This window comes from Bradysia coprophila, unplaced genomic scaffold (assembly GCF_014529535.1).
Source record: "Bradysia coprophila strain Holo2 unplaced genomic scaffold, BU_Bcop_v1 contig_358, whole genome shotgun sequence".
Lineage (NCBI taxonomy): Eukaryota > Metazoa > Arthropoda > Insecta > Diptera > Sciaridae > Bradysia > Bradysia coprophila.
Window position 1 is genome coordinate 6716120 of NW_023503616.1, and position 21695 is coordinate 6737814.

The 21695-nt window shown below is 34.9% G+C and overlaps 1 protein-coding gene across 1 annotated transcript; it reads right to left on the reverse strand.

Moving 5' to 3' along the window:
* Window positions 1-1850: 1850 nt before the first annotated feature.
* LOC119081228 lies at window positions 1851-9801 on the reverse strand. Its single transcript, XM_037189953.1, has one exon. The coding sequence runs from the start codon at window positions 9788-9790 to the stop codon at window positions 3998-4000; it is 5793 nt and encodes a 1930-aa protein (XP_037045848.1). The 5' UTR covers window positions 9791-9801; the 3' UTR covers window positions 1851-3997.
* Window positions 9802-21695: the final 11894 nt, after the last annotated feature.

A 21695-nucleotide genomic window follows, 5' to 3' on the forward strand; every position in this document is an offset into this window, starting at 1 on the left:
CGACATCTATCCTATTACGCCACAGTTGAACACTACTTTGCTATCACGAATTGCTCCGTCCACTGGTCCGGCTTCCACCACACTTCAAGTTAGCACTCATTCCCAATTATCCAATGCCTTGACGTCTGCGATTACGAACACACAACAACTTGAACTTGAGTGGCAAAATGAGGATAACATACGGCACACCCAAGCTACATTTGACATGGTCGAGTCCCATAGTTGGTTCATTTGGGGACTTCTTGCGGTCATGGGCATCGTTTTGGTGGCTACTTCCTTCACTGCCTGTTACATTTACCGCCAACATATTACTTTACGTCTTGCTACCTCTGGCATTATGCATATGCACGCACTCACCCACTCGAATGTCCCTCCTACCGACCCGGTTGACACTGTTCGTGCCTTGACGGATTCATCCTTGCGACTTCCTCAATGAGTTTTTCTACTTTTCCTGGCGGGCATGCATCGTGTGATGCCACCGAACTTGGAATATTTACGAAGTTTATCAAATTTGATAGTTTTAAATTTTGATCTTAGAGTGTTATTCATATTCGTATTAGATTAAAAATTTTTTTGGTTCTAAATAAAGACAACATAATTACTTACAATTTTATTAGGGTTAAGCTTTTGGTCATAAGAGAAGAAAATATTATTATTCACATTTTTATTGCATTTGAAAATTTTTGTTCTGAATGAAGAGAGTATAATTACTCACAATTTTATTAGGTTTAAGAAATTTTTGGTCCTAAAAGAAGGAAATATTACTATTCACATTTTTACTAGATTTAAGGTTTTTGGTTATGAATGGAAAGAAAAACATAATTATTCACATTTGAAAAGAAGAAATGTTGTTGCTCACTTTTTTTTTATATATTTGAGATTTTTGATCATGAATTAAGACGACATGATTGTCAGACTTGAATTTTTGATTATGGGAAAAAGAAATATTGATATTCATAATTTTATTCGGTCTAGTTGAGTTATGAAAGGAGAGAACTCTTTCACTGTTTGTGAGCTCATTTGAGATAAGTATTCGACCCTGACGAATGGAGTATATTTGATGATCACGATTTGAATTTTTGGTCTAATTTAAAGGATTTTATTTGATTTGATGAAATTGATTGATTTGAAGGATATTTGGATTTTTGAATTGACGAAATGAATTGGTTTAAAGGATTTATTGTTTAACGAATTGATTGGATATGAGGAATATTTAGAATTGGATTTATAGGTTACAGAATTGATTGGATTTGAAGTTTTTAGATTGAAGAATTGGATATGACGGATTATTGCTTTGAAATATTGGATATAGAGAATTATTGTTTTGGAAAATTGGATTTAACGTATTATGTTTGAAGGATTTTGTTTTGATTTGAAGGATTTTGATTCAAAGAGTTTGATTTGAATTGGAGAATATTTATTCGATAAGTTTGACTTGAATGAATTTGTAGGTTGTGATCTAAAATATGACTCCAGGGGAAGGGAAGAATATATATGTTGACCGTTACAATTTTGTGAGGTTATATTTTTGGTCCTAAAAGAAGGAAATTATTTTGATATTCATAAATTTTTAGATTTAATTTTTGATCCTGAAAGAAGGAAATAATTTTTGATATTCATAAATTTTTATAGATTTTAGATTTATATTTCTATCCTGAAAGAAGGAAAATGTTTTTGATGTTCATACCCATTTTAGCCTTATATTTTTGATCCTAAAAGAAGGAGAATATTTTAGTTGAAAGTTTCTTTATGATTTATCAATGGGAATTTCGAGTTTAGGTATAAGGAGAAAATGAGAAAAGCCAACATTGTTTTAGATCGCAAGTTTTTCAGTTCTTGAGTGCGTTAACGTAAACGGTTGAATCTATGACTCGGATCTTGAATTTGTCTCACTGCCCAAAGGATCTTGAAGGGGGGTGTTTAGTAAACTACTATAATACGTGTTCGTTATCGGTATAAGTAAAACTTAAGTTGTTCTCTTCTCAAAGGAGAATTAAACTCTGATTTATTCAATCAATTGTTACAGTATTTATACTAAATTCTAACAAAGAACTTAATCTAAACAAAGAGGTGTTAATGAATCAACCTACGTAATTGATTCATTAGTACATTGACTCTAATGGTTCAACTTAATCCTACGTAAGTCATTAACTTCTAGAATGATTGACATGCGCATCCTGCATGTGCATCAAGATGAATCATACCATAACAATTATGTTCATTCTTAATTATTATGATACACAACAACAAAACATATATCATACAGCACACTCCATGTTACTTGTATATCACTGCTATATATGCGCACTATACTTGCGCATCAATAGCGTATTGCATATTATTTGCATACCATTGATATACATGCGCACTATACCTGCGCATCATTAAGTGCACTATACGATCGAATAGTTATGCTGCTATGTACTCAAGTTCATATGACCGTAATATATCAATGCTTATATAGAATTATTCTACACAAGCATTAACTTGTATATCACTGCTATATATGCGCACTATACTTGCGCATCAATAGCGTATTGCATATTATTTGCATACCATTGATATACATGCGCACTATACCTGCGCATCATTAAGTGCACTATACGATCGAATAGTTATGCTGCTATGTACTCAAGTTCATATGACCGTAATATATCAATGCTTATATAGAATTATTCTACACAAGCATTAACATACTCCCAGCCGTAGAACTCCTGAGTTCTACTAAATTATTTCTTAGAATTACGGTATCAAATAATCTTAAATAATCAAATTCCTCATGTTATATGTAAATCACTACAAAAACATTTGTTTCCCAAGCTTTACTTAAAAAGAAAATGCAAGGTCTGCCTAATTTTGGCCATAAATACATGTTTTGAGTAGAAAATTACACAGTTAACTTCTAACGTTCCCACCGTTACGATGAAACGCTTATCAATTACCTTAAAACGCGCCCAAACTCCACATCCACGTTCAACTGCGTCAACAGAAACTGTGATTTGGAAAGTGAAAACGCCTGACGAACCTCTGGATTTGTCAACTGGTTTTGGAGACACTTTTGATAACCATTCGCCACCATTGCTTGGGTTCATCAATAGTGATCCAATTTCTTCAAATGGTCCAGTTTCTTCAAGTGGTCCAAATTCTTCAAGTGATCCAACATCAACTTATACTACGACCTCTTCGGTACCAATATTATTGCCTGAAGCACCGGTTTTGCCCGCATCCGGTCAAAGTACTGTTTTTCCACAATCAGGACCGACTGTTGCTACTACTAACATTCGAGTAGTCCCGCACTCATCCTTCGAAAGACAAAATGCGGCTGGACCATCTGGTGTGATAAACTCAAATGCACCACCTACAGGAACAGTTGGTGTTCCAAATGTGACAATGCCGAGTTCTACTGGTCGTGCTTCACCGATAATGCTGCCTGGTGTTTGCGTTAATGGCCGAGGTGAGCCGATTACAAATATTTCGACTGCTGATGTTGCTGTTGCCCATCAAAATAGAGCGTTATGCAGTGTATTGCACCGGTCATTATCAATCGAGCTCGTTGTTCGTGCAGGAACATGGTGGCCGCATGCTGTGTGGACCCTTGATAACAGAGTTTCTCGAGGATTCGTCGTGCGTGCACCACATCCGTTACGAGCTGCAGCGGTTCCATTTGTTACACCACCGATAGATGTTCATCGCGTCTTAAGCGTTCTTCGTATTCTCGAAATAGAATACGATTTTGTACTCGATCTTTTCTGAATAAATATTATTTTGTTGAGAAATTGAAACTGTGCATTTTTCTCTTATGTAACTGTAACACGATGCAAACGGAAACAAAAGTTTAAGTAAGTATGTACGAGTAAGCATGATTGAACTAAAAAGTTTTATCATTATTGTAAGTATAAAAAGAATTTCATCAATTAGTCATAAACGTAAGTATATAAAAAAATACTCCTTAATTTTAGTAAACAAAAATTACAAACTGCCATATATAATAGTTTCATTATGCGAATCGTAATTCAGTGCTAGGTTGCTCCAATTGCACATCACCTTGACTTATTTTCTTTTCATCGTTGTTTATTATGAATTTCTTCCGCTTTGAATGCTCTTTAATGAAAATACAAATTGCTGCAGTTATTAACACGAATATGATAATATACACCAATGTATAGTGGTGTATGTGATGAGTATTAACCGCTGGGTGTTGAAGAATTTTTCTTTGATCTGAAACTGCTGCTTGCAAATTATTCAATTCATTAGATATGTTATACGTTGGAAAACTCTCCATGGGTTGTTGAATCAATTGATCAATATCCATGTCAATATCTGTAGTAGCATTCAATGCTGGAGTTATAATGATTGGCTGGTCTTCATCATAAATATTTTCGGAGGCAAATTCAAGGTTCTCTGTTTGTATCATGCATTGCCGAGAAATAGCAATTATGCCAGAACCTTGCACAGTGCATGATGTTATGCTGTCTTTGCATATCATATTTAATATGCTTTTGTTTTGTACTGAAAATATAAAACTATTAGGCGTTATTAATTTAGACCACGCTTGATTTTTCTTCATTATAGTTGTATGACATCGAGGCGGTATTTCTTTTGATGCATGAGTAAGAATTGCCATTTCACATAATGCCTCGTCCTGTTGTACAGTATAGACTGGATATTTTTGTTTACAAATAATTACGTTTCCATCGAACTGCAAGCATTGTGCATATAGTTGAGGTGTTAACATATAATATCTGTCTTGTCGTTTGTTCAATGCAATATACTGATATGGCGTTGTTATTGCTCGAAATGTGTTGTCATGTTGAAATGGAACAGGAATTATATGGTGCAATGTAAACATATCTCTGCTTATCAATGGGATGGTAATTCTCAATAATATTTGATTCGTTGATACTCGTACTCTTGCTTCTAACAAATTATATATGTGTGCCACGTTTTCCGGGATGTTGTCACCAGGTATCATTAAATCGTTCGTAATATTTGAGGATATTGCTATTAGGTGTTGCTTAAGCTGAGCGGGGCTAATGACAATCGGTGATACTTTGCCATGATGGACGTGCGTAACCAAATCAAGTATTGCATTTTGTTGCGTTAATTGGTTTTGAATCAATGATGTTATTTGTATTGCCAGCATATTAAACGTTGTACCGTGGTTTGTAGCGGTTTGGTTATGAATTAGCTCGATTTGGTTTTTCAAATACAATATTTGCTGTCTAATTCCTTCTTCTTGTTGTTTAATAATATTTAACGTTAGATCTTGAATTGTTGTTTGATTTCCGATTACTTTAACCAGATAATTGTTATCATTTTTCAATTCTTCGATCTGCTTGCTTATTTGCTGAGCATCATTGTCATCCATTACTCCGGTTACCACTTTTAAACCAGTTCCAATGAAATTGATCCATCCTCTACGCTTTCTAGACAACAATTTTTCGTTTGGCGATTTATCTCCGATATCATCGAGTACTCCCCTCCGTTTTCTCAACACGCTTGCTTGAGAAAACGACTTAAATATTTCGTTAGTTGTGCTTAATGATGAAAATTGTTGTTGCAGCACGTCAATTGTTGCGTTGCAATATTTGTCTCTTTCCATTCGATTGCATATTTCCTCCGATTTTCGTATTAAAAATTGAATTTGCTCTTCTTGTTTCCAATACGGTTCCATTCGAATGTATCCCGTTATTATCCATTTATCAGTGCTTAATCTCATTTTTCCGTTTTGTTCGAAAAATAGTCCAGGGCTATGCTTCAATGGTGTGTAGTCGCATTCTTTAGCACTGATTCCAAGTATTAGAGCAAACAATGCACATAGGAACAGGATACTTCCTTTCAATCCTTTTGCTCGAGTTCGACTAGCAATAGGTTGAAATTCTTCTGCTTGAGGGTTCAATTTCTTTTTGTCTTTCAAATTTTCATTATTTGCTTTTTTGACTGCTGATTTTTTAGATGTTGGTTCATTGTTCGAAAAATTGTTCTCAATATTTATGCCGTCATCATTTGCAGTTCCTGGTAATGGGCAAATTTGATGAATTGATCTAGTGATCACACGAGTTTTCAATTGAATTTTGCTTGTATCCACTTTTTTCGTTTTATAGTTGATTGCATTTGATGCGTCCGCTTTTGCAACTTTTATTTTTGCAACTCGTACTTTTCCATGCTCGTCTGTTGTTATTTCAACGATTCTGCCTATTTTCCATTTTAACGGTTTTACATGATCCTTTTTTATGACTACCATGTCGCCCACTTTTATGTTTTCTTTTTCAGATTTCCATTTTGTTTTTCCTTGCAGTTCTGATAAGTACTCGCTTGACCATCTGTCCCAAAATTGATTCCTCATCGCTACCAATTTGTGCCATAATTTTGCTTTCGAACTGTAAGGTAATAATCTGTCATCAATTGTGTTGAGTGGTGCTCCTATTAAAAAGTGTCCAGGTGTTAACGGCTGGATGTCATTTGGATCGTTAGACATTGCTGTTAGTGGTCTAGAATTTAAGATTGCTTCTATTTCTGCTGATATTGTTCCAAGCTCGATAATTGTTATTTGGACTGAATGTAGAATTTTTGTTAAGTGAAGTTTTGCTGACTTTACTGCGGCCTCACTTAAACCGTTGAAATGCGGACTTCTTGCTGGAGTAAAGAACCAATCTATATCTCGTTCCACACAATATTTCCTGATTTTTCTCTTCCCCTTTTCACTGGTTATGATTTCATACAACTCTTCCAATTTATTATGTGCTCCTCTGAAGTTAGTACCATTGTCGCATATTAATTTCTTTACCAATCCTCTACGGGCAATGAATCGTTTTAGACATCCAATAAAGCCGTCAATGCTTAAATCTGGAGCTGCTTCCATGTGCACCGCCTTTGTTGTTAGACAAACGAATATGCAAACGTATCCTTTAGTTATTCGCTTGCCTCGTGGCATGCTGTGTATGTCAAATGGTCCCATGAAATCCAAACTTGTGTGCACAAATGCTCTTGCTATATTAACTCGCTCTGCTGGTAGATTCCCCATAATTTGCTGCATTAACATGGGTTTCGACCTCGTGCATAATACGCACTCTTTAACTATCCTTGTTGCCAATCTTTTTCCTGATTCAGGCCAATAATACTGCCTGGTAAATGACAACAATGCTTGTGCTCCTGCATGATGATTCCTTTTATGAATGTCCTCCATAATCAATCGCGTTACGAAGTGATTTTTCGGTAATATTGCGGGATGCTTTTGCTCATAACTAATTTTTGCTTTTATTAATCGTCCACCAACTCTTATTATTCCATCTTCGTCAATGAATGGTGTCAATTGTCCAAATTTTGATTTGCTACCAATGCCTTTTTTAATCATTTTCATTTCCACATGAAATTCCTGTTGTACGTATTGCAAAATAACCTTAATAGCTCTTTTTTGTTCAATGGCTGATATTTCACTTGAATTGCTTGTTTTATCCTTCACTCTCAACATGTAGGCCACTACATTTTTTAATGTTTCAAATGAATTTTTGTGATTGATTCTGTCAATGAAGTGCTCCGACGAATTCACTGTAAGCACTGTTTTTACTTTCTTTTCTTCACTTGGATCATTTACAAATGCTGGTTTTGCCTCTGGCCAATCACTTTCTGGTTTTATTAAAAATTCTGGACCGTGCCACCATAATTTCGATTTCTTTAGGTCCTCTGGTAGTAAGCCTCTTGAAATTAGGTCAGCTGGATTCTCTTTAGTATATATGTAATTCCATTCATCAATATTTGTTTTTCGTTTGATGGTTGCCACTCTATTGGCTACAAACGTTTTGTAGTTTTTGTCTCCCTTCACCCATGAAAGCACTATTTCTGAATCCGTCCAATAAAATGCTTTGCTAATATTGATGTTTAAGGCTTGCTTTAATTTTTCCCCCAGTTCAACCATTGTTACAGCTGCACAAAGCTCCAATCTTGGTAGTGTTGTGGTATTGATAGGTGCTACCCTTGATTTTGAGCAGATTAAGGAGCTTTGAATGCTGCCATTACCATCAATTGATCTCAAATAGAAGCAAGTGCCATATGCCATTTCCGATGCATCGGAGAATCCATGCAGCTGAATGTCTATTGCGTTTTGAATTATTACTTTTCTTGGAAAGGATAATTCATTCAATTTTAATAATTCTTTTCTGAATTTTTTCCATTTGTCTTGCAACTCTTCAATTAATTCCGTATCCCAATCCATATGGATTATGCATAGATGTTGCATAAACACTTTTGCCATTAAGATGACTGGATTTACCATTCCAAGAGGATCAAAAAGTTGCGCACTTTCCGATAAAATTGTTCTTTTAGTAATTTTTGTATTTTCTTTCGGTGTATACGATATTTTAAATATGTCATCCTTCGGTACCCATTTTATGCCTAAAGCTTTTGTTTCTTGCTTTTCTGCATTAATATCCAAACTAACTTCTTGCTTATCTTTTGGAATTGATGCCAGTAACGTAGGACTATTTGAACACCATTTGTGCAACGTAAAATTTGCTTTGTTACACATTTCTATCATTTGTCGCTGAAGCTCCACAGCTTCTACTATTTGATCACTTCCAGTCATCAGATCATCAACATTGAAATCTCTTTTTGCTGCTATGAATGCCAATGGATATTTTTCTTTATGTTGTTCAGCCAATGCGTGTAAACACTTTATTGCCAAATATGAGGCGCAAGTTGTTCCATAAGTAAGTGTGTTTAATTCGTAGTACTTCAACGGTTGATTTTCGTTTTCTCTCCATACAATCATCTGATACGGCCTTTCTTCTTTGCATACTTCCACTTGTCTGTACATTTTGGTTATGTCAGCGGATAGCGCATATTGATGAGTTCTGAATCTAACCATTATCGAAAATAAATCTTGCTGCAAAATTGGCCCGTTGGCTAATATTTCATTTATCGATATGTTGCTAGTTGATTTTGCAGATCCATCAAATACTACACGAAATTTGGTAGTGCTGCTGCCTGGATTTCGTACTGCATGATGTGGAATGAAATAGTTTTTTGGATTAACTAAGTTCTTTCCAATTTCTGTCATGTGCCCAAGTTTCTCATATTCTCTTAGGAACTGCACGTATTCGTTTTTCATATCTGGATCGTTTTTAAATTTCCTCTCCAAATGCTGGAAACGGCGAATTGCCATTTTTTCCGAATTTCCCAAAATGGATGGATGTTTTGTAAATTGCAGATGGACAATGAACTTTCCTGTTTTTTCGTCTCTTTCTGTAGTATTTTGGAAAAACTTCTCACAAGATTGCTCCAGTTGTGTTAATGGTTTCTCGCTTTGAGCTTTTTCTTCGATTGCCCAAAATTTCGCCAATTGGGTTTCCAATGCACTTTCGGTAGCAATGCCAACATATGCCTGAGATGGTGTCAGTCCTAGCACTTTTCCTGTAACTATCCATCCGAATACACTTTCTTGTAAAGTTGGTAATCCATTACCGATTGATCTTTCGCCACATTTTAACAATTTGAAGAATATTTCTCCTCCTAAGATCAGATCGACTTTTGATGGTACGTTGAATTGCTTGTCCGCTAATTGAATGTCCTTAGGGATGTTCCAATTAGTTATATCAATTCTTTTTTCTGGCTGCTCAGTTGCAACCGTTTTTAACAAAAATACTTCCAAATTTTCCTTAAAGCTGGATACTGGTGATTTTACCGTAATAACTGTTCGTTTTTTCGCATTTGTTTTTACTTCACCTATTCCCAACAGCTCCATATTTGCGCACTTGTACGTTAATCCCAATTTTTTCTGCATTCGTTCGGTCATTAAATTGAGTTGGGATCCGGAGTCCAATAATGCTCTTACTTGCACTGGTGATCCATTTTTATCAATTATGTGCACTGCTACAGTGGCTAAGAACACATGTTCCACTTCTCTTTCGTTATTTCCTAATAACACTGTTTGCACTTTTTTAGCTTCTTCTATATGTAATAAGCTATTGTGTTTTTTGTCACATTTCGGGCAGTTGGATCTTTTACACTCGTTGGTTTTATGTCCCTTATTTAAACAATTGAAGCATCTGTTTTTTCTTATTTCCTTAATTCTCTCGGCAGGAGTGCTCTTTAAGAAAACAGGACAACTCCATATTTTATGCTCTTTTTCTTTACAATTGCAGTAATCACTATCACTTTTATTGAAGTGCTTGTTGCCTTTTTCGTTTTTATTTGCAACTAGCGCAGTGCTCACTTTCGATTTATTGTTTTGGTTGCTTTGCGGTTTTTGATAATTTTTACCACTTTCACTCGGTGCTTCACTTTGCTCGGTGCTTTGCTGCTTAAGTGGTGAATTCTCATGTTCATAAATTTCATGAAATGCCTGTAGCTTCGCAATTCGCCAACTTCCGTCAATGTATTTTCGTAAATGTTCATACTGAGGCCATCGATTCGTCCTTCCACTGCGTAGTAAAACATGTACTGCAGAAGAGCATCATTTATATTCATGTTATCGATTATCATATACGCTTGGTTGATGCTATCATACACTTTTTTCATTTGCTTGATTGATCTTGGATTCATTTTTTCTCCTTTAAAAATTTTATCCAGTGCGGTCTTTAAAATCGTATGCTTGTCGCGAAATCTACGGTTCAATATATCCCATGCGGCTTCATAACTTTCGTCTATGACTGGTAATGCCTGAACTAACGTTTTTGGTTCACCTTCCAGTTGTCCTTTTAAATATGCCAATTTTTCGGAGCCACTCATATTCGATTGATTGTCAATCATTTTCATGAACAATTGTTGGAACGGTTCCCATTCCAAGTAGTCACCTTTGAACTTTGGAAGTTCCAACTTTGGCAGTTTCGTATTTGATGTCATTGTGTTCTTATCTTCGATTGTTTTTGCGAAGATTCTGCCCATTCCACTTTCCATTTTAAAGTAGATATGAATGTCATACCCTGGCGTGAACATAACTTTAGAGTTCATTTCCGTGATCATTTCCCATTTTTTGATGATCATTTGGCGCATTGCTTTTGCGTCAATCTTGTCCATAATAGCTTCATTGTCATAGTATTCACGAAGCATTTTATCAAAGTTAGCCAGAGTTGTTTTTGCAATATTCACCACCATTGCAGGATCCTGGTTAGCTGAGACCATACTTATTATAGCTGGATCCGTAATGCTGCTTTGTGGATTTGGTCCTGGATTTGTATCCTGACTTTTAGTTAATTCCTCAAGGTGTTGAATTAATTCTTCACGATATTCCTTCACTATTTTTTCAATTTTATTGTAATAGTCGGAACTAAAGTACAAATGCGAGCTTTCTACCTGATCGCTTTGTTTTAATTCAGTGTTGTTTTTAAAGAAAATTGCCCAATCAGCATCAACTCTCTGAATTCTTTCTTTTAAGTATTGTACACTTTTTCTTTCCAACGCCAATGCTTGGAATGCTTGCACCCTTTGTTTCATGCGATCCCCAATCACCTGTTGCTCATTGAGCATCGCCGTGGTGTCTGACATTTTTTACCGGTTTTTAATTTATATTCCTTTCAGCGTCTCTATGTGACTGGTTTAGAGCTGCGATTTGTTTTTCCAATCAAGCCCAATACTTGATTTATGCTCCCTTCAGTAGTTCCAATAACTGCCCAGAGCTTTGACTTTCCGTTGTCAACCAAGTCCAAATACTTTCCTTTGCTCCTTTCGTAACGATTGCCTTAGAGCTGAGGGTTTACGGTTGCCAACCAAGTCCAAATGCTTAAAGAATTCCTTCAGGGCTGCAGTCCCTTAGAAATTCTTTTTACAATTTATTACTGTTACCAACGCTTTACACGTCAAACGTCGGGGTCACCAATTTATGTTTAGTAAACTACTATAATACGTGTTCGTTATCGGTATAAGTAAAACTTAAGTTGTTCTCTTCTCAAAGGAGAATTAAACTCTGATTTATTCAATCAATTGTTACAGTATTTATACTAAATTCTAACAAAGAACTTAATCTAAACAAAGAGGTGTTAATGAATCAACCTACGTAATTGATTCATTAGTACATTGACTCTAATGGTTCAACTTAATCCTACGTAAGTCATTAACTTCTAGAATGATTGACATGCGCATCCTGCATGTGCATCAAGATGAATCATACCATAACAATTATGTTCATTCTTAATTATTATGATACACAACAACAAAACATATATCATACAGCACACTCCATGTTACTTGTATATCACTGCTATATATGCGCACTATACTTGCGCATCAATAGCGTATTGCATATTATTTGCATACCATTGATATACATGCGCACTATACCTGCGCATCATTAAGTGCACTATACGATCGAATAGTTATGCTGCTATGTACTCAAGTTCATATGACCGTAATATATCAATGCTTATATAGAATTATTCTACACAAGCATTAACTTGTATATCACTGCTATATATGCGCACTATACTTGCGCATCAATAGCGTATTGCATATTATTTGCATACCATTGATATACATGCGCACTATACCTGCGCATCATTAAGTGCACTATACGATCGAATAGTTATGCTGCTATGTACTCAAGTTCATATGACCGTAATATATCAATGCTTATATAGAATTGTTCTACACAAGCATTAACAGGGGGAGTGCTGTGGTATCCCACATCCCGAACTGGGAATAATACCAGTAATATATTGATTCTAGAATATTCCACGAAATCTTATTGAGGTTGGATATTCTTAGAATCATATATACATAACGGACTCGTTGCATAATGAGCCGTTTGTTTGATATGGATATTTGTGAGAATTCATTTATGAATTTGTTCACATGAGATAAGTGGATATGTGAAATACAGATCAGACGCATTTACACTTTGACCCATGAGATAAGTCAAGTGTGTGAAAGGAAATGCTGTCTAGACACTATTAAAGTGGAAACATCTGCTGTCCATATATTCATGCGACTATTTTATGTCATATGAATGATCCGTTTGTTCTTTCAGAGGGTGTGGTTTGATAGCGAGACGAGATCATGATCATGATCTGGGTTTAGATGGCTGTAGAAAAATGATTTGAGATCAGTCAGTTGTAATATTTCGAAGTGAACGGTCGAGTCCTTTCTTGATCAGCCGGTTGTTCATAAAAATAATGTTGGCTAACTTGTTTTACTAGTGACAAATTATGTTATAGAAGAACGATATAATTTTCATTTGCGAAATAAATTATTGTTGGAACCAATTTTTGGACTTTTTTTTAAAATATTGTTCAGTGATCACAAGTGTTTTAAAGTGTGCCCCAGAATATCACATAGCCGGGACTGGGACATCACACATTCGAAAACTATTACACAAATTCTAAAAAAAACTAAAATGCATTAGATTTACGTTAACACCGTTGTAGTGAAATCATCACTACTTACATCAAAATAATCAATCAATCGAAACTGATCAACGAAACCCAATCCCATCCTAAACTAAAATAGGAATCCATTCCCAAATACGGTCGCACGCGTAGCATTAAAATCATGCCACCGCATATTCCCATTTTCATAAAAATCTAAAATTAACCTCTAACCCTTCCCTTAGGCATATTCGATGATTATAAGATTATAAATAATACCGCTGGAACAATCCAGAGGTTGTCTTGTCTTATCTTATCCTTTCGCGTCGTCGTGAATTCATAAGCTTCGTTGTGTGTTACGTTTGAATCAATTATTTCATTAATTAAATAAGTTAAAAGTGTTAGAAAAATAATTAGAAATAAAATTTGTTAAAGTGAAAACTATTTAGTGAATAAAGTTTCATTCTTCATCTTTTAAAAGAAAAGAGTTGTTTGTTTATTCTCGAAAATAAAGTTAATTGAGTTTACTAAATTTCATCATCGGTACGCCTAAAGCCAATTCCAACCGCTCGGGAAATCCTGGCAATTAGGCTTCGTTAATCTTTATACAATTAAATTAAATACGAATCAATAAGTGTTGAAGTGTTTTAACGAATAGAGTAGACGAGCGCTACACCGTTATTCCAATTTACGTGAACCATTCGAAAACTATTTCACAAATTCTAAAAAAATAAAATGGTGAAAAACGTATTATACCAGACACTCATAATCATGACATGGTCATTTTTCATTAAAATATCTGAAAAGTTCGACAGTTTGATAGTTAGACAGCAACATTCGAAAACTGTTTCACAAATTCTAAACCATAAAATGCATTAGATTTAGTCACTAAATACGGGACACATTCGAAAACTATTTCACAAATTCTAAAAAAAAAACTAAAATGCATTAGATTTACGTTAACACCGTTATTCCAATTTACGTGAACCATTCGAAAACTATTTCACAAATTCTAAAAAAATAAAATGGTGAAAAACGTATTATACCAGACACTCATAATCATGACATGGTCATTTTTCATTAAAATATCTGAAAAGGTCGACAGTTTGATCAGTTTGATGGTTAGACAAAAATACTCGAAAAATTGTTTCACAAATGCTAAACCTTTATGCATTAGATTTATTCACTATATACGGGACACATTCGAAAACTATTTCACAAATTCTAAAAAAATAAAATGCAGAAAGTTGTGTTTTTGAAAGCATAAGTATAAAAGGTCAAAAAAATATTTTTATTTTAAGATAAGCGAAAAAAAGACTGCTCAAATTGCACATAAAAGGTCACCTTTTATTTAACTAAAAGTTAATTCGGTTTTCATTATGTTAATCAATTGACTGCACTAAAACCAAAAATATTAAAATAATTGCCTAATTTTAAACATCTCATTTTCTCCAATTGTCTCGACACTCGAAAATAAATATTTCTTTAGCTCCAGAACATCCAAAACCAGGAATAGTAAATTATATTTTCTCATATTTTCGATTTACTTCTTCAATGTTTTTAATTTTTTGCGTAAGTTCAAGGAAATAGTGTGGTTTCATGCCAACACTGATTGGTGTTACAATTATCTAGTGTAATTGGACATTTATTGAAGAAAAAATGAGTCGTACAGTGGGTTTGAGTGATGCATACAAGAAAATGTATTTGATACCACCCGAAAGTGTACAAAAAGTTACAAGAATCCAATTCAATAGACAATGTAGGGCCATTCGAAAACTATTTCACAAATTCTAAAAAATAAAATGCAGTAGGATGATTTAGTAGGAAGTTAAACAAAACACTTAGAAATATTAAAAAAGGTATTTCGTTCAATAGTTTTTCGAACGTAAAATAAAGAGCAATAATAATGGAAGGGAACATTCGAAAACTATCTCACAAATTCTAAAAAATTAAATTTAGCCGGTTGACTGATCTGATAACGTTAAATGCCATGGGACAATTATCTTTGTGTGCTACACAGAAACTGTGATTTGATCAGAGCGACAATATTACTGACTGATGATCTTGATTAATAGTGGCACGCTTTTTATTGTGAATATTGGCAGTCCCACTTCACTATATCAAAACAATAACAATATTAATAACCTTAACCATAAGCTATTTTTGTCTATATGCTTGTACAGCAACAAGCGTTACAGTCGAAGAAATTTAGTTTTCGGGTTTTCCAAAGGTATTAATCTTATTTAACCCACACTTTATCCCACAACAATGGAATCCACAAATTTAAATTTAGTTAACACAGCGGTCACAATGATGGCGCTGCAGTCACGATTTCAAAATGTGATATAGGGTGGATAAACTAAATTTTGGTTTTAGCTACATTTTCGCTTGGTTTTTAATTGTTACATTAGGCTTCACAATTAAGAGTATCTTTATGCAATATAAACCGTTTGAGTTTGAAAAAAGAGGTTTTGTATCAGTGAACAATATAGGAAAGCGTTCAGTACGTCTCAACACACAAAAGAACGTAAAACATATTTGTACATTTAGCCACCCTACGTCCGTCATAGCTTCTATTGTCTTCAAAAACATATTGTGCGCTTGTCATGATATGTATCAGAAGTTTGTTTATTTATGTGTCTCATCTAAAATGCTCGCCAGCAAAATTTTGATCATTAAATTCAACGGCCAGATTGATCTAAATGTTAAAATAATTGTGAATAATAGTGAAGTTAATGTGGTTTTGTTTTCTCCTCATAAAGGAATTTTCATCAGTTCGACGTAAAGTGCGGAGCACCATTAGAAAAAAAACTTGTCGCTGAAGAATGATCAAAAAGTTGCTGGACGCAATAGCTTCAACTAATGCTTTGCAGGATATAGAATCAAAATTAGAGAAACACCAAGAAACACCATTTGAAATCTTCACAATCATCATTTCAACTAAAGGCTTTTTTTAAACGAAACGCAGATTCGGAACATTCTTTTTGCAAAATTACAATTTGGCATAGTAAATAAATTCAACTCTTTGTATAAGTGAAGCTCATGATTGAGCTCAAGCATGAAAACAGAATCTGGTCAGGAATAAGATAAGAATATGAATATATGACGAACTTCAAAGTTCATGATTTATAAATGCCTGCTCATGCAGTTATGCTTGCTGTTACGATTTCCAAAGAATTTTAATATCAAACAGAAGTACAATTTCCAAATCGGTTTTCTATTTATTTTATTGTATTTCCGACCTCGTTCTAGAGTAATAAAGTTTTCTGTGGATCATTTGTAACTTCATGAAAATATTAAGATGGAAAACCTCAGAAACATTCACATAAAAACTATGTTTTCCTAACTAGTGTTGAAATAGTCTTTTTGCATTCATTAGGAATAGCTATTTTGCTAACAAGTTAGTAAATGGGCTTCTTTTGCGCACTAGATGTGAGTTTGCCGATACGATCGGAGCGAGTTCGGCAACACATCGTGTGCGCAAAACCCCATTTACTAACGTGTTAGCAACAAGATTTTATCTACTGTTAGTTGAAATATTCATAATTTTCAAGCAAAACACATCAACTCAAAATCCTACTTCACATGATCGTAGTAGGATTCTGTCAGTTGCGTGCGCATAAGTTTCTATATTGGTTATATGCTTAAGGCATATAACCAATATATAAACTTATGCGCACGGAAATTTTCGTGTGTAAATTGACTGTCTTTGCTAACTAGATTCATGCTGAAAATTATGAATTTTTTCAACTTACAGTAGATAAAATAACTACTGGACAGTCGAGACGGTTTACTTGTAGTCCGAAATTATATTTTGGCTTCGTAGATTTCTAACAAGAGGAATTATATGATATGCGGTACATACTGTCCCGTACAATCTTTTTCTAAATAAAAAGTTGGACTAAGTGTTGCTTTTTTTGACAAAAAAATCTTCTGGAAGTTTATCCATCCACACAGCAGTGAAGTATCGCCAAAGTCAAATCTACAATATTGTATTATTTGGTGATTTGTCATATTTTGGAGTTTCTTCACACTTTGGCGATTTTTCTTGACAATTCATCATATTTAGTTGATTTGTTAAATCATCAAGAAAAGTCTCAGAAGTGTGAAGATACGCCATAAAGACAAATTTTCAATTCTCTATGATCCTTGGAGTTTCTTTACTATTGGGCGATATTTCTTGGTTTTTCTTCACAATATGACGATTTTTCTTGTTGATTTTTCAAATCAACCATAATCAACCATAATGATGAATTGCCAAGAAGAGTCGATAGAGTGTTAAGAAGAGAAAAATCGCCAGAGTGTGAGGAAACGCCAAAGTGAAAAAATACGTTTTTGAAATGTCTTTACATTATCTTTCGTAAAATGAAAGTTTCCTCGGGATCTTTCGTTAAAGTATGAATTGCCCAGGATGGATCAAGATGCCTTTACTTTACCTGACGTAAAATAAGAGTTTCCTTAGGATCGAACCAGGCAGTATTTCGTAACCTTTATAAAAGGATAGATTCACTAGCATCGAACAAATACCGCCTTTGCGATACCTTTCGTAAAAGGATAAATTTCCAAGGATTGAACAAAATCATCATCATTTGTGGTTGATTTGTTTAATCACCACGAAGAATTGCCAAAGTGTGAAGAAACGCAACAAAGACAAATTTATCATTCTTTGTTTCTGTCGGCGTTTCTTCACACTTTGCCGATTTTTTATTTTTGGCGATTCTTCACGAGAATCTTGATTCACGACGGCTACGAGCTTTAGCGAAAAAGAATGTTGTTCCGATCCAAATCTGAGAGCGAACCTCCGTTTCGTTTAAAAAAAGCCTCAGTTGAAATGATGTTGATGAAGATTTCAAATGGACGGCTCTTGGTGTTTCTCTAATTTTGATTCTATATCCTGCAAAGCATTAGTTGAAGCTATTGCGTCCAGCAACTTTTTGATCATTCTTCAGCGACAAGTTTTTTTTCTAATGGTGCTCCGCACTTTACATCGAACTGATGCAAATTCCTTTATGAAGAGAAAACAAAACCACATTAACTTCACATTTATTCACAATTATTGTAACATTTAGATCAATTTTGTCGTTGAATTTAATGATCAAAATTTTGCTGGCGAGCATTTTAGATGAGACACATAAATAAACAAACTTCTGATACATATCATGACAAGCGCACAATATGTTTTTGAAGACAATAGAAGCTATGACGGACGTAGGGTGGCTAAATGTACAAATATGTTTTACGTTCTTTTGTGTGTTGAGACGTACTGAACGCTTTCCTATATTGTTCACTGATACAAAACCTCTTTTTTCAAACTCAAACGGTTTATATTGCATAAAGATACTCTTAATTGTGAAGCCTAATGTAACAATTAAAAACCAAGCGAAAATGTAGCTAAAACCAAAATTTAGTTTATCCACCCTATATCACATTTTGAAATCGTGACTGCAGCGCCATCATTGTGACCGCTGTGTTAACTAAATTTAAATTTGTGGATTCCATTGTTGTGGGATAAAGTGTGGGTTAAATAAGATTAATACCTTTGGAAAACCCGAAAACTGAATTTCTTCGACTGTAATGCACTTTTATAATAATAATAATAATAATTTTCTGTAATTATTCGTATACCAAATATATCGACAATATTTGGGTAATCGAATAAACAAACTCTTGGACGTTGAGACCATAGACGCTAAAGACTCAACAGAAACGATTATGAAAATGGGTCAGTGGAACATAATGCCTTTTTAAGCGCTCTTATTTAAACGCTACGCCGAACAAACAATGTTCACTACTCATTGAGTGTTGTATTTCGACGATGTCGATGTCGATTTTGGTACCGTAGTCAGATGATAGCTCTGACAATGATTCGGTGAAAGATGTGAATGCCAACACGGAGATACTTTTTGGATCATTACCCGACACCAATGCTGATGGAGCAGTGGCAGTGGAGAAAGCAACTACATCTAGTGACGCAATGTGTGACTGATTTGGGTCGGAAACATTGCTGGGCTACACAGTAAAATGTATATTTAAGACAGAAACATTGTTGAATAAAATTAGTTTTAAAAACAGTAAGGAAAGCATTTCGAGTAAATCTGAATGAACTCCGATGAACAAGTAGTCATTCTTAGTTTGAAGTACAGAGAAATATAAGTCTGCTAAATACGGTGATTGAAACATATTAATCGTAGGCAATTTACCGAATTTTACATTGACGATCTTCTCAACATTATGGCGCTTCATTACCGTTGTATAGGACTTTTCCATTTGTAGTACAAAATTTGTAACATGCTGTGTCATCTTATTGCCGTAAATGTAACCTCATCACGCTCATCAACAACACCACATACTAGCAGGCGCTCACTGACTTCAGAATCCCCACACATATTGACTTTAAATGACGAAAAAACTTCAAGGCTTTTTGTTTTATGCACACGTTATTTAATGTATACCCGACCCCGAAACGCATTACTGACATTCGTTTAGTCATAATGCATATATTTTTAGTGTATGCATAATATGCATGTTGTTTATTGTCGGTTTTACCACTCTACCGCTGAGGGAATAGGACTTGCCGTAGCGACGAGATATGGTTCTCTGTTCTCGCAACAAATGGTGACCCCAACGTGATCTATTTCACGTAAGATATCCGTTAAAACCATTGTGCAAGCTGAACATCGATTGGAAGTATATGTTTTTGGCCAGCCATAATTTTGGTAAAGAATTGATTATTGTTCAACTAAACACTTTAAAAAAATCCACAGACGATTAAACATTGCGACTATGGTGTTGTGAATAAAGTGCTTAGTTTTCATTGCCTATATTGAGGCAATTTTTTGTTAAAAATCGAAAGTTATAAATGACAATCCGGAAACTTTTTTAATATAATTTCGAAACGTTTTATGCAAACGTAATACGCCAGTGAAAATACTTTTATGCAAAGCGTAATAAGTAAGACTAACGAATTCTATGGTGAAATTCGTTCCGTGCGATCGTGAACTATTTAAAAACGCATTGATACACAAAACATTTCTCTAAGTAAAATCGTTAAAGGAAATAAGAAACATTTGATCGTCGAGATCCAAAGTTGAAATTTGGGGGTAAATTTCAGTAAAATACTTTCAACATTATTACCGTTGCATAAACTCTAGAGAAGTTTAAATAATAAAGTGCACTAAATAACTAAAAAAGGGTCAGGATGACTACAAAATTAGGAATGGCAGGCTAGATAAATGAAACCTGGACAGATTCACAATCAACAAACTTGAACGTTTAGCTCTGCAGATTGTATCCAAATGTCCGCAGGTGACACGGATGCATGAGAAGGTGAATGCGTGCGACCCAATAAGATACAATGCAACGTTCCTTTATGACTACGGAGATAAAATCCGCCCACCCTTGAATCAGTTGGTGTAATCCTTCCAAAATAAGCCGACCGATCCAAGAGAAACACACATGTACGGTTCTTCACAATTTTGACCGTATCGTTCACACTTAAATTAAGAAAGTAGACGAAGCTCAACAAAAACTAAAAGTGCGGACGAAAAAAGAAAATTTTGAATCCGAAAGTGAAAATTGGGAACAACAGGACGAGTAGGAGTATAAAAGTGAAAATATAAAAATCGGATACCGACATGTGAGCGTGGGGCTACTTAAATTTTAACATAATTAGGAGACCAAGCAAAGTAAGTGTAAGAGCTAGTTATGACCATAAAAAGGAAAATCCAATGTAGAACATAGATTCTCACTCAGGAATCAGTTAATTTTTCGGAAAAAGCACCATTTCAATCATAAAAGTGCTATCAATTGAAAACCGTCAAATATGGGACGAGATGTGCTCATATTTAGCCATAAAAACCTTGCAAATTTTGGTAGACATGAAATCAGCTCAGTCTCAGTATCCACTGGCTTCAACGATAGCTAAACGGGACTCCAACGTAAGCTAAACGGGATTCCAACGTAGACGACATCATGTCCGGATCCAACAATTTGCAAGAAGCAATGAATTGATATGCTGAAAGGAGCAGGCACGCAATTACGTAAGTGGTGTGTGAACCACTATCAGCTATTGGAAAACATCCCATCTGGCAAGAAGGAAATCAGCCTAGATTTCCAAGCAGAGAACGAGGGGACTAAAGTACTGGACATGAGATGGATCCCAAAGGCAGATGATTCAGCCTTGAATGTCAATCAAAACATCATCCAAAAATCACAAAAAGGACAGTGTTGTCGGAAATCGCGCAATTATTCGATCTATTGGGGTTGGTTGGTCCTGTTATTGTACGAGCAAAGGTATTCGTAAGAGAACTATGTGATCTGGAATACGATTGGCATATCAAAATTCCACTGGAAATGCAAGAAAAATGCTTTTTTTGTTGATAAAACATCGCGGAAGTAGTA